Source organism: Aethina tumida, chromosome 1 (assembly GCF_024364675.1).
Source record: "Aethina tumida isolate Nest 87 chromosome 1, icAetTumi1.1, whole genome shotgun sequence".
In the NCBI taxonomy this organism is placed as follows: Eukaryota; Metazoa; Arthropoda; class Insecta; order Coleoptera; family Nitidulidae; genus Aethina; species Aethina tumida.
Genome location: NC_065435.1, coordinates 73,088,419 through 73,100,681, shown reverse-complemented (window position 1 = coordinate 73,100,681; position 12,263 = coordinate 73,088,419). Strand labels below are relative to the sequence as shown.

The following is a 12,263-nucleotide window of genomic DNA, read 5'->3' as shown; positions in this document are numbered from 1 at the left end:
TGAACCAGTGCGCAATCGCCTTATGTCTATTGCAATTTCAAAGTCTGAAGAACGAAGTTATGGCAGATTTACCGCTAACGCTTGAAGATTGGTATAACCAATAATGCTTAAATAAATAAATCGATTCTGTTAAACTAGAATGGTTAATTCAGTCTAATTATAATAGACTGTTATTTGATTCAAAATGTTCCGCAATTTTAATTCCGCAACGAATTACTCTGTACGGCTATCAATTATAGTCGTAATTAACCAATTTATGCACTTTTCCAAAATCAAATGAAACCCGAATACACCAACCGTAATGGCACAAAAAACGTGGACATTTCAGAACAGCATAATCGCGGGTTTGATGCTTTGGTTTCATTAAAATATTGTGTGTGGAGGCACGTAAATATTCAATTTTCGATCCAAAAAATAAATACAGAAAACCGATGGCAGTTAAGCGCGTGTAAACATTACGTGCTCCGCAAAAATGGTTCGTGACCACACAAGTTTTTTATTAAACATCTAGTTTGCTATTTTCTTTGGCTAATTGAGTTGACGCCTAAAGTTTGCCAACAACATTAAAAAGTCCATGAAAAATAACGCAAGGTTGTATTTAACACAATAAAACCTATTATTTTTCATGTTTTAACTGCATTAGAGAATAAAATATTCTGCTTGAAGTTCTTAGACAATGGATTTAATTGTGTTAAAAACAGCAACAACAAACAGAATAATTTTTTGTTAGATTTATTTAAGCTTACGTGCTACACCAGAATGAATTATGATCACGACAAGGGAGAATTATCTATTTTTAAAACTGGCTGAATATTGTTGCTGAACTTTTTTGGAAAATAAAACAAAGATAGTGCGGCGTAATTTACAGTTAAACAGAATCTCTAATTCGATGAACCAGAGGGCTTCATCTAGATTCTAAAGAATTTTTTTTTGTTGCAAACGCATATTTAACGACAACTTCAATAATTAATGCTTCTAAAATTCATGAGTTCCTGTAGGTGGAAATTTCATTTTCACAATTTAATTTTCCGCCCTATTTGTAAATAACGGGTCTTAGGTATTAAATGCGAAAGGGGTGATTTGTTTAATATTCATCTTGAATAACTTTGGCAGAAGTCATAATGAAATAATTCCCCGTGAAATATTTACAGCAAACGCTGAATTTAGCCAAGTTAATTAATCAGATTGGTTGAATGAGATTAATTGTGTCCAGGATTTATACTGGCATTCGAAAACAATAAAACAATAAAACTTTAAATACCCGAAAAGTTTCCGTCGACGTTAGCTAAATAAGATAGAACGAGGTTAAAGTAGATCCTTATTTCAGTTTTATTAGAGCAACTGTCTGAAGTAAGACCTCGTTTTTCTCGGTTCCAGATTCAAATCTAATATATGTGTAAATTTGCCTGGAAATCCGGCAACTCGGTTCAGAATAATCAAAGATGAATTTATAGAAACAGTCCAAAATTCATGAAGGCGTTTAACCGTACGAATCGCGTCAACGCGTGTTAAATGCATTCAAATAATTATGTGACCATAATTCATCAGCAGACATCACGTTATTTAAAGCCTTACCCAATGGCACTGGAACAACCTGATCATAGGTTTATGTTTTACGTACAAGGCTTTTTCAATTTAGTTAATAAACAAGTGTACTTTGAAACGGTGAATAGTTTTAAAATGGCGAATGATGATTTAACTTTGTCGGAGATATTAAATGTTTTGCCGCTGCTTAAATTAGACGTTTTAAATGAAAAGACGTGATGGTTTTGTCAGAGAGCGTATATTTGTTTGTGTTACGTTGAAAAAGGGAGGCTTCATCCCAGAATTCGTATAATTCTGCGACCGTACTTTAATAAAATATTTTCAGTTCGCCAACTTTCTTTACCTCCTTTCAAATTAGGGAAGTTGCGTAAACATTTGCCATCTGCCATGTGAGGTAAATTATATTTCAACAGTTATTATTTATGATGTAATTAACGGAATTTTCTTATTTTATCTGCGGAATAACACACTGTGCAAAAACAAAAATGGTTTTAGAGATTAATAATCCTTTTAAACGGAAAGAAAATCCGTTTTCATTTAAAATACCCTAATGGCGGAGCAAACTTAAGTATGTTTCCTTTTCATCTATATTTTCATTAGCATGTTTTTATATGATCCCCCAATAAATTCAAAATAGTTCTTGGAGTAAATAACGTTTTACTTGAATATAACACACAAAAATTATAACTGTAGTGCGTGTTATGCCATCCAAAATTAATATAAATTACTAATTTGATCACTAAGTTGCACACATTTCTTGCAGAACTCATTCGACTTTGCGTTTAACAGTGAAGAGCCATTTATTCCACAAAGCCAAAATCAGAATACGCTGCGTTGCCAGCTTGTACAATCTGTACCACATGATTACGGAGAAAATAGTTGGAAAGGATAAGAAATCGAACCGTAACTCACATCATCACCATACGACCACTTCAACAACGATGGTACCGTACAAATCGTGGGAACTGACTCAAGCTGCCAAAAGACCACCCGACACATGTAAGTTGAAATATAAAGTTACGATCGAAATTTAAATGAAATTTTTTGTTGTTATTACTTTCTAGGGGTGTTTGTGCCAATGGCCAACGATTTTTTGAATCACAGTATCAGAACCTCACCGCTAAGCATCTTGGGCCATTTAGCAATACTTCTAATTAATGTAATCATGTTCGAAAGGTGATTTTGTTTGGCATCTTTCTAGAATATTTAATATTAAAATTTGACGGAAATATGTGTACGCTGATATGCTCAAATATATTTGGAGGCTTGTCTACCTAGTTTTGGTAATCTATAAAAGACTGCTACATTTAACGTGCATGTGAGTGTGAATGGGAAGAAACGAAATAAAAATGACTTCAGCGCGATAATTCGTAATCAAGGGAGAAAGTTGTTGGGGAGAAATTGAAAGTTAAAAACCTTTTTTCGCTCGTCCCGCGACTACTTTAAAGTAATGTATTCTGTTGTTTGATTAAATTACAGCGGCCATTTAGCCAATCCGACAGAGTTTATGTACCGCTTACTGAGAATTTTTTCGAAGCTTATGAAAAAGTTTGCTTCCCAGTTCTTTCATCGCCTACAGCCTACGGGCGCGGGTAATATGCAAATGGTGTACCACTATCTTGTCGGAATACGCAAGGAAAAAAAAGTTGTGTTCCTTGTCAGTATGTAGATAGGTAATTTAATATTAAAATTTCCCGGGGCGGAATTCATATAAACTTTTTACGGACGCAGACATGGAATGGATATTAATTTTTCAAAGGACCGCGTTTAAAATTACTTCAGTTTAATTTTCGAAAATGTACTTCAACGCACCTCTGGTTTACCTAAACAATCTAATATTTTACTCGATTTAAAATCGCATCTCATTCATTTGTTAGTTTACATTTACTGTTATAGTTATGGATGATAATGGCCTGGAAATTGTCACTACAAAGAACATTCGTCACAGCTATGTTCAATTTATGAATTCCCTTTTATCACTGTCCTTGTAACACCCCAAATATTTTTGAGCAAGCAAATATATGTATAGTATTATTACAGGCAATAATGTTGCTAAATACCTATTTGTAAATAAACCTATTTTAAAAATCAGTTTCAAAATTAGCTATCTATGATTTAAAATCGATATATTTTCGTAAATAACATAGAAAAAGACATTATACTTAACGCACACAATTGTAATATAAATATTGCACAAATTCAAAATTAAATAATATTTTGTAACTGATTTTTCCAACAGTTGTGATTTTGATAAATGTTCAAATCCTAACTAATTTATATTAAATGCAACTATATTTCTTATTTTGTTGTTCTTAGCTACATTTGTAATAAACTACTGAATAATATAAATTATGAACGGGAAATTAGCGAATCTTCTTTAGGAAATGAATTGGTTCGAGAGGCTAAACTATTGTGCAAAATAAAATTTGAGCCTCAGAATTAAAATGTGAACGCTGTGGAAATCTGAATAAATATTTTTCTATGTGATTATAAATTAATTTAAATGTTTTTGCTCTCGTTTCAAATGATTAGCCTAGATATTCGATTGTAAACTAATTAATGTTATTTTTATGTTGATTGTTTTTATAAATATATATATGGAATAAATTTAATATTAATTATATTATATTCAATTAAAATATGAAAAACCACCCCTGTTGTTTGATTTGTACTTATTTGTGTGACAAGACAAAATTGAAATGCCGAAAAAGGTAAGTTATTTTTAATGGTAAAATTAATTTTTTGCTAATATTTCAAATTAAATTAATTGCTTTAAGAAATTGATGTAAAATTTCAGTAAATTCTAAATTGAACTGGAAAAAAACATTGTAATAATATATGTATAAATTGAATAAAACATTGTTTTAACTACAAAAACATATCATAGATTAATTTAAATTAACCACGAGAAAGGTAAGTTATTACTTTACTTATTATTTATTATTTAAATTTTAAATAATAATTTATTTTTATTTATTTCCATTATATTAAAATATGTGTATAGTACAATATATATATTATTAAATAGAAATAACAAGTAGATAATTTTCCGTCAAAACTCAACCGCAATATATAGTGTAGATTATATATATTCTGTGAAATTATCATAATAGGAAGATCCTAAATAGCACCATAATCCCAACAATTTTACAATTATATTTACATTCAGAATTCGATGCCCATCCAATAGATAATTAATGTACAAGTTTCACACTGGAGTTAATTCGTTATTGACAAGTTACAACATATTGACAACCGAACCCATTATCGATTGGAAAGTTCAAAATACCTCGATGGCAAAGTTGCTTAGTGACAACCTTATAACTTCTCTATTGTAACTCGGTACAATTTCTAATCCGTTTCGATGTTAAAACTTGCTAATTAGTTCCGGCCTAAAATAAAAAATAACTTATTATTATGAATCAGATGTCAACCTCTTCCATATATCTACATTTCACTATTTTGCAGATGTGGTGTACTACAGTATTTGAATGATATATTTCGGATCGAACTCGAAATTGTTAATGGTTTTTTCCATGTCCGTTTTTGAAATTTTTGCCATTAGGAATTTTTTGAAGTTTATTTTTTTTTTAATAGTAGAGAGAGATTGACAAACATTCTCAATTTTAAATTTAGACATAAGCTACCTCAAAATCAAAGTCAAAATAAAGTAAAATCTTATTATTTTATACTGCGTAAAACATACAGTGCTTAATAATTGATAAAGATCATCTGTATTTGTCCAAATTTCCCTTATAACTCTACACAACTGTTCCAGAGTTTTTACAGGCTGCTCTAATGTGTTTAATTGCCTCGACATTTGGGCCTAAACATGTTCTGTGTAGTTCATGTCTGGTGACCGAGCTGGCCACTCCATTCTATTAATACCGTGAAATTCCAGGCTTTCGGTTATAATGCGTGCGCGATGAAGACAACCCGCAAATTGGACATTAATTGGTTCAATGACAATATCTCGATACCTCTGGGCGGTCATTGTGGTATTGATTAAAAAGACAGTTCAAACAAATTCCAACCCACAGCCAGATAGAACCTCCTCCAAAAACAAGTACTGGAACCCTGACATGTTCATTATATCTGGTTCTTTCCAGACAAAAATACGTCCATCGGAATTACACAGACGAAATCTGGACTCATCCATGAATAAACAATTACTCCATTCGTTAATTGTCCAGTTGTATTGTTCCTCGGCCCACTGTCGTCTCGTTATCCTATTCCCTCTAGTTAACTGTGGATGTGGTACACGTCTTCTTGAATGTAAACCAACTTCTAACTTTTTAGTTAGAAATTATTGTGGCAGTAATCTATTAATGCGAGAAGCAGGATAGGTTGCAGTTTTTCGAAAATATTGACCATCGGCAGGAGTTGTACCGCGTTGTCGTCTTCCACCATAAACATACGAGGCTGTACCATTCGTCACATACCGAATCCACGCACGACTTACAATACTATTTTACAAACCTAAACGTTCAGCAACTTCACGTTGCGGCAACCCTTCGTTAATTCATTATATAATTTGTTGCATGTGAGCGGGCTGTAAACGCATTCTGGACATATTTTTAACTAATATCTAATACAATATTACCTTTTAACATAAAAGAACTAAAACTAAGAGTATAAAGAATGAACATGTCACAAATCTATTTTGCTATTGTTTATAAAAATACCTAAAACAAACTTAGACAAAAACAAATTCTATTATTAAATCGTGTAAATAAAAACGGTATTGCAGTATAAGAGCATACTTTTAATTTTATTTTATTTTAACCAAAACTAACACTAATTATTACTTTGGTCCTTAACAATTGTTGAGCACTGTATAATAACGTTATTAAACATGTGTCAGGTGTCCCACATTGACTGTCAGATAAAACTGACCTAAGTGTTCAAAACTCAATTTAGGTAAGTAGCTTGTGTTACGTCGTACCTGCAGAAAGTTTTTATTTTTTGGCAGAAAAAAGAGATATTACACTGTTTTGAAATATGTTTTAAAAAATTGATATTTGGAAACAAAAGTAAGTTTTTTCCGTCTCGTCTGAAAATACTCATAACAGTCAACAACAAACAATTCGGAAGACCCTATCTAATTGAAACACGCATATTATATGTATAAAATGATGTATTCGGTTTTGTACTTGTATAAATTATACATTACATATTTTGTAGTCCTTAGGTACTACACATACGATAAATCGCATTTCGTATATTTTCTTACAGAAAATTTCATTTTGATGTGATGCACTTTTTTGGATACACAAATGTTATAATTATGACTTGTTCGTTATCGTTTAAAACCTAAATCTATACATATAAATAAAATTGGAGTGTCTGTTTATAATATTGAAATAAAATTTTTTTGCTACATGCATATGAATATAAATACGGTACATACACCAATAACATTTTTTACAATTTTTGTCTCTCTGCCTGTCTGTTTGTTCCGGCTAATCTCTGAAATGGCTGGACCGATTTTGACGGCACTTTTATTGACAGGGAGCTGATGCAATAATATTTAGTTATGCCTAAAAGAAAGTCAAATCACTCTAAAAATATGAGAAAGGCCAAAAGCCAAAGATTGCGACGTGAAAATGAATCTGAACAAGATAGGGAAAGTCGTCTTACAAATTGTAGATTACGGATGTTCATGTCTAGGTCGAATAAGAGTAGTTCTGAGAGGAATGAACGATTACAATTGGATAGAACGCGTCATTCATTGTTAAGGGCTCAAAAATCTTTGGAACCTCGAGATCACCGTCTAGAAAACGATCGTATTCAACATACTAAAAATAAAATTGGAGTGTCTGTTTGTAATATTGAAATAACCGTTTTTTACTACATGCATATGAATATAAATACGGTACATACACCAAAATAACATTTTTTACAATTTTTGTCTCTCTGTCTGTCTGTTTGTTCCGGCTAATCTCTGAAATGGCTGGACCTTTTTTTTTTTTTTTTTTTTTCTGGGGACAGAGAGGGGAAAGTGTAAACCCCCCTCCGGGCACCGATCCGGAGATCATAACCAATTGGAAACCATATGTGCTAGCACATATGGGGGAAAGGGCGTGTATATACATACACGGGTGAAGTTGAACCAGAAGACGGGACTGACAAAGATGCCAGCCCCCTGTCAACTGGTTCCCGGAAGAACAAGCCCAATCTGAGGAAGGTCCTAGAACCTCCCTGGGTGAGGATTGGGCTTGCAGTTGATCCGTCGGCCTCCCGCCACCACTGGCTTGTGGAGCGGGACTGCCCGAGAGATGGCTGGACCGATTTTGACGGGACTTTTATTGGCAGGTAGCTGATGTAATAAGGAGTAACTTAGGCTACGTTTATTTTAGAAAAAATCTTTTATTTTAAAAAAATAATATAATGTTGCAATGTCCAAGTACTGTCCAGTACCACGCGCAGCTCACGCGCCTCCCACCACTTCTCTCACCAACGATTGATGAGAGTTTGATTTGATTGATAGGTATTCCACCGTTCCGTTCTTCTTATCTTATCTTTTCTTTCAATTCAATATATTTTGTTACATTTTTACTGCTTTCCTTTTTTACCTTTAAGTAGTAATTATAAATAATTATAAATTAAGTACATTTGTGTTCAATATTCGGAGTTACATTGAAATTGATAAATTATTTATAGGTTATTTTATTTAGTTAGTACCGTAGATAGTTGTTTTTTTTTTTAACATTTAGTTATGCCTGAAAGAAAGTCAAATCTCTCTAAAAACATGAGAAAAGCCAAAAGCCAAAGATTGCGACGTGTAAATGAATCTGAACAAGATAGGGAAAGTCGTCTTAGAAATTGTAGATTACGGAAGTCCATGTCTAGATCGAATGAGAGTAGTTCTAAGAGGAATGAACGATTACAATTAGATAGAACGCGTCATTCATTGTTAAGGGCTCAAAAATCTTTGGAATCTCGAGATCACCGTCTAGAAAACGATCGTATTCAATACGCTATCGGACGAAGTCGCGAGTACCGCTATTTATTAATAATAACAATTCGGTAACTAAATAATATAATAAAACGAATGCACTGCTTGAGCTTTGTCGATTAATTGTAACGTTCAATTCAAAATCAAACCTATTAATGAATGAATAAATTATCAGAGGATAGAAAGAGACTAAAAGTGATTAAATGTGTTCAATGTTGACCACATTGAAACAATCCGAATACGAATAAAAGCGACATCAATAACAATTTTACGTTTCCCCATAAAAAACCACAAAGAAGCTGGCGTTTAATGAATGTATTCAGCTAATAAAATTGAGATTGATGTTTTCAGTAAAATGGAAATAAAAAAAATGAGTTAATTCCCGAACAAAAAACGGGTCTACAATTCAATGACGCGGACGTCATAAAACCGAAACAATTTTTCAATGTAGGGCTCCTCTTCTTAATTTATACCGGGGCAATATTTGAATTTACATGGATTAATAAAAGTCGAGCCGCGCTCGTAAAGCGAAATTATATCCGACTCTCTAGTGTGTACTATCGTTTATTAAGCCATAAAGCATTTATGCGTTCCACTTTTCGAATTTGCATATTTTTCGGTGTTTTGCGCCGTGTATTAATAAAAAAAAATTCCACCGGTGCATCACAACGGATTCAATAATTTTTTGGAGTGCTCGTTCAGCAATTAAATGGATTTCGCGATACGCGTACGGAAAGTCACGGAAAGTCGTTAAAAAGTTTGATATGCGGTCATTAATTACAATTACTAAAGACAGTTCGTAGTTGTCGGATCATGGAACTAATTACAAAAATCGTATATTATCAAGCGAATGTAGATTTGTTTCGCCATACGTATTTATAATTAATTTAATTAAAAGTAACTATAAAATATTTTAATGGATGCTTTCAGCATAAAGGGCATTAATGGAATGAAATTTACGTTTCCGTTTAAAATGCTTTTTTGCCAGCTTTTTCACATAAACCATAATTACTTGCAAATTTCACATTTTGTATTATTGACAAAACGCGTTCGTGCGTGAAAATTTACTCATTAAAATGTTGTACAACAATTTTACATATGTAGAACAATTTAGTAAGTGGACATTCAATTATCATTTAATTCATTTTGTACTGCAATAATACGGTTTTTCACTATTTATGTAATAAAAATGTAAATATTCATATTCGAATCGTAATTATTTTATAATGTTAATTGCTAAAACTTATCCGACACTGAACACTGAAAATAACAACAAATAGTAATTATAAATGTTATAATTACTCAATAACATTCAACAAATAAAAAGAGTGAATTGATATTAAATTAAAATTTAAATTAATTTATTCTACAATATTGCATTTTTATGTAAATATTTGTATTTAAGTTATATTTAATTGCAACTTTTAATTAACATTGTGAGAAATATATAAATGAAAATGAGTGAGAAAATTAAATAAGAGCTTTTCATTCGCACTGATGCAAATTTGTACGTATAAATTTATAGAGCAATAAATAAAAATATTTTATTATTTTAGGATATGGTAAATTTAATAAAACTCGATATTTTCAAGCACTAATTCTGCAAATATGTCAATTTTATCGTTTTTATCCAGGCAATAAACTTTCGAAACAAGGGATGAAAGCGATATAAAAAGTCCGGCTGTTATTGTTTTTAATCAAATTCGATTTATCAATTTAATAATGTGATGTATAATCCTAACGATAATATTTTTATATTAAAATAAGTTTAATTATTTTATTGCAATTCAATAGGTTTAATTTAAATTTATCTGATATTTATGTAATACAAAAAACAATATAAAGATTAAAAATTATACCGATGAATTTTATATTTGTTACACAAATACATTAAATATAAATTTTAATCAATATAACAAATTACTGTGTGCAGTTTTAATCATTTTTAAATTAGTTTTTCAACAAAAATCTGCAATGCATGAAATATGAATAGAGTTAACAGAACATATAATACAAAACAATAAATATTTATAAAGCTTCGTTTTATCTGAATTTTTAATTTTATTCAATATTTTCTACAACAACGTCAAACGTTTAATTATAATAATAGCTGGATAATTTGATATAAAGTCTTAATTAGTCATTTTCTATGTTCAACAAAGAAGCATTTTCAATCAAAAGTAATTGTGGCATTAGCATTTCCAAAACAAACTGACGTCCACATAAATCTGACGCCGACAAAACTGAATCGGAACCGGAAAGTTCCGGAGTAAATGAAAGGACTGATATTAAGACAGTGTATGGCAGCTGTGTGATACGCCGGAGGATACAAGTTTTGAAACTGGCTTCACATTGTTATGCATTCAAACCGCGCGTTTTCCTTAAATGTAATTGTGGATTTAGACCCGACTGTTTTATCTCGTCGTTCCTCTGCATTCACGTGTTTTTGAATAATATATATTAATGTCATCTGTACTTTGTGTTAAACGCACACGGATGAAATTTTACCGGTTTGTTAGTTCTTCATTATATTTTGGAGTCGTTTAGCTAAAAGTGATGCTGCATTTTACGGCACCAACAGAAATAAAAGTCGTTCCTTTAGTGTTCAAAATTTATTTTAAACAAAATCCCATTGTTTTTCTTATTCCGGCATCATAAACCGGAAATCTCTGTTTATAGCGTTAATAAATTCGCGGTTGGTGCAGCATTTTTGCAAACTGAAACGGGTAATGCGAGCGGAAGACGAAGTAGTTTTGTTTAAGCTCCTCTCTGGGAGAAACGCCAAATTATTACCCATTAGGTATAGTTTATGGTTCGATTACTGCAGCTCTGAACATAAACCAACAATCGATGTCTAGACAACCGCTTCAGGAAGCATCCAGTTCGCTATTTACTGTTCTTGTTAAAATTTTAAATCTCTATATATTCAACAGTTAAGTACATTTCGGGAAGTTCAGAAATATTGAGGATGGTGAGCGAAGCATGTTTCGGAATGAAAATAAATCGGTGTGATTGTGCAATTTCAAAATTCATTGGGGATTATTTACCTAGTGAATTTGATATCGTCAAATATCTCACTTAGAAATTTAATATCACTTAAATTCGGAAGTTTGAATCTCTTAAGCCGTTTCAGTTTCAGGTTGGCTAGATTTTTGAATATACAAAAGAAGTTTTATAATATTATTCTCTTGTTTCAAACTCAGTTAATCAATTTTTTGCTATTAATTAAACAATAATTAAACTTAAGTTTTAGTATCGGATTAAGTGATTGTAATAACATACCAATTTTCTTTTTCTTGTTTCTATATTAACTTAATTCTAAACATAGTCGAACGTTTTAAACCAATTGACAACTTCATAACTGTAGTAGATCAGTATCAATGAAAATTCATATAAAATCAAATTATTTTATCTCTTTTTTATATTTTTTACGTTTCAAATATTAAAAATCACAGAAAATGAACAAAAAAAAAATTCTTCATAACTTGATGGTACTGAAAGTTGTTTTGTGTTTTAAATGCTTAAAATACATATATTCAGAACAAAATAATTTAAAAGTAATTTATATCCATGATGTTTGTAATGGTACCAACCGGGGTAATATTAGAAATTAAAAAAGTACGAAGAAATGGCCACGTGATTGTTGAGTGTGATAAGATAATAATTACTAAAATATAGTAACCCCATTCTGAATGCATAGAACTGAATAATCAAGGAAGATGACAAATAACAAACACAAATAAAATTAACAAATATGATT

General features: G+C 31.3%; 1 protein-coding gene across 1 annotated transcript in view; it reads left to right on the top strand.

The window, feature by feature from the left end:
• LOC109597975 (uncharacterized) overlaps window positions 1-4,190 on the top strand; it is a 49,413-nt gene extending 45,223 nt beyond the window's left edge. Inside the window, exons 5-6 of the mRNA XM_020013772.2 lie at window positions 2,309-2,544; window positions 2,610-4,190. Coding sequence (XP_019869331.2) covers window positions 2,309-2,544; window positions 2,610-2,725 — 352 coding nt within the window. The 3' untranslated portion in view covers window positions 2,726-4,190. The remainder of the gene's footprint in view (window positions 1-2,308; window positions 2,545-2,609) is intronic.
• Window positions 4,191-12,263: the final 8,073 nt, after the last annotated feature.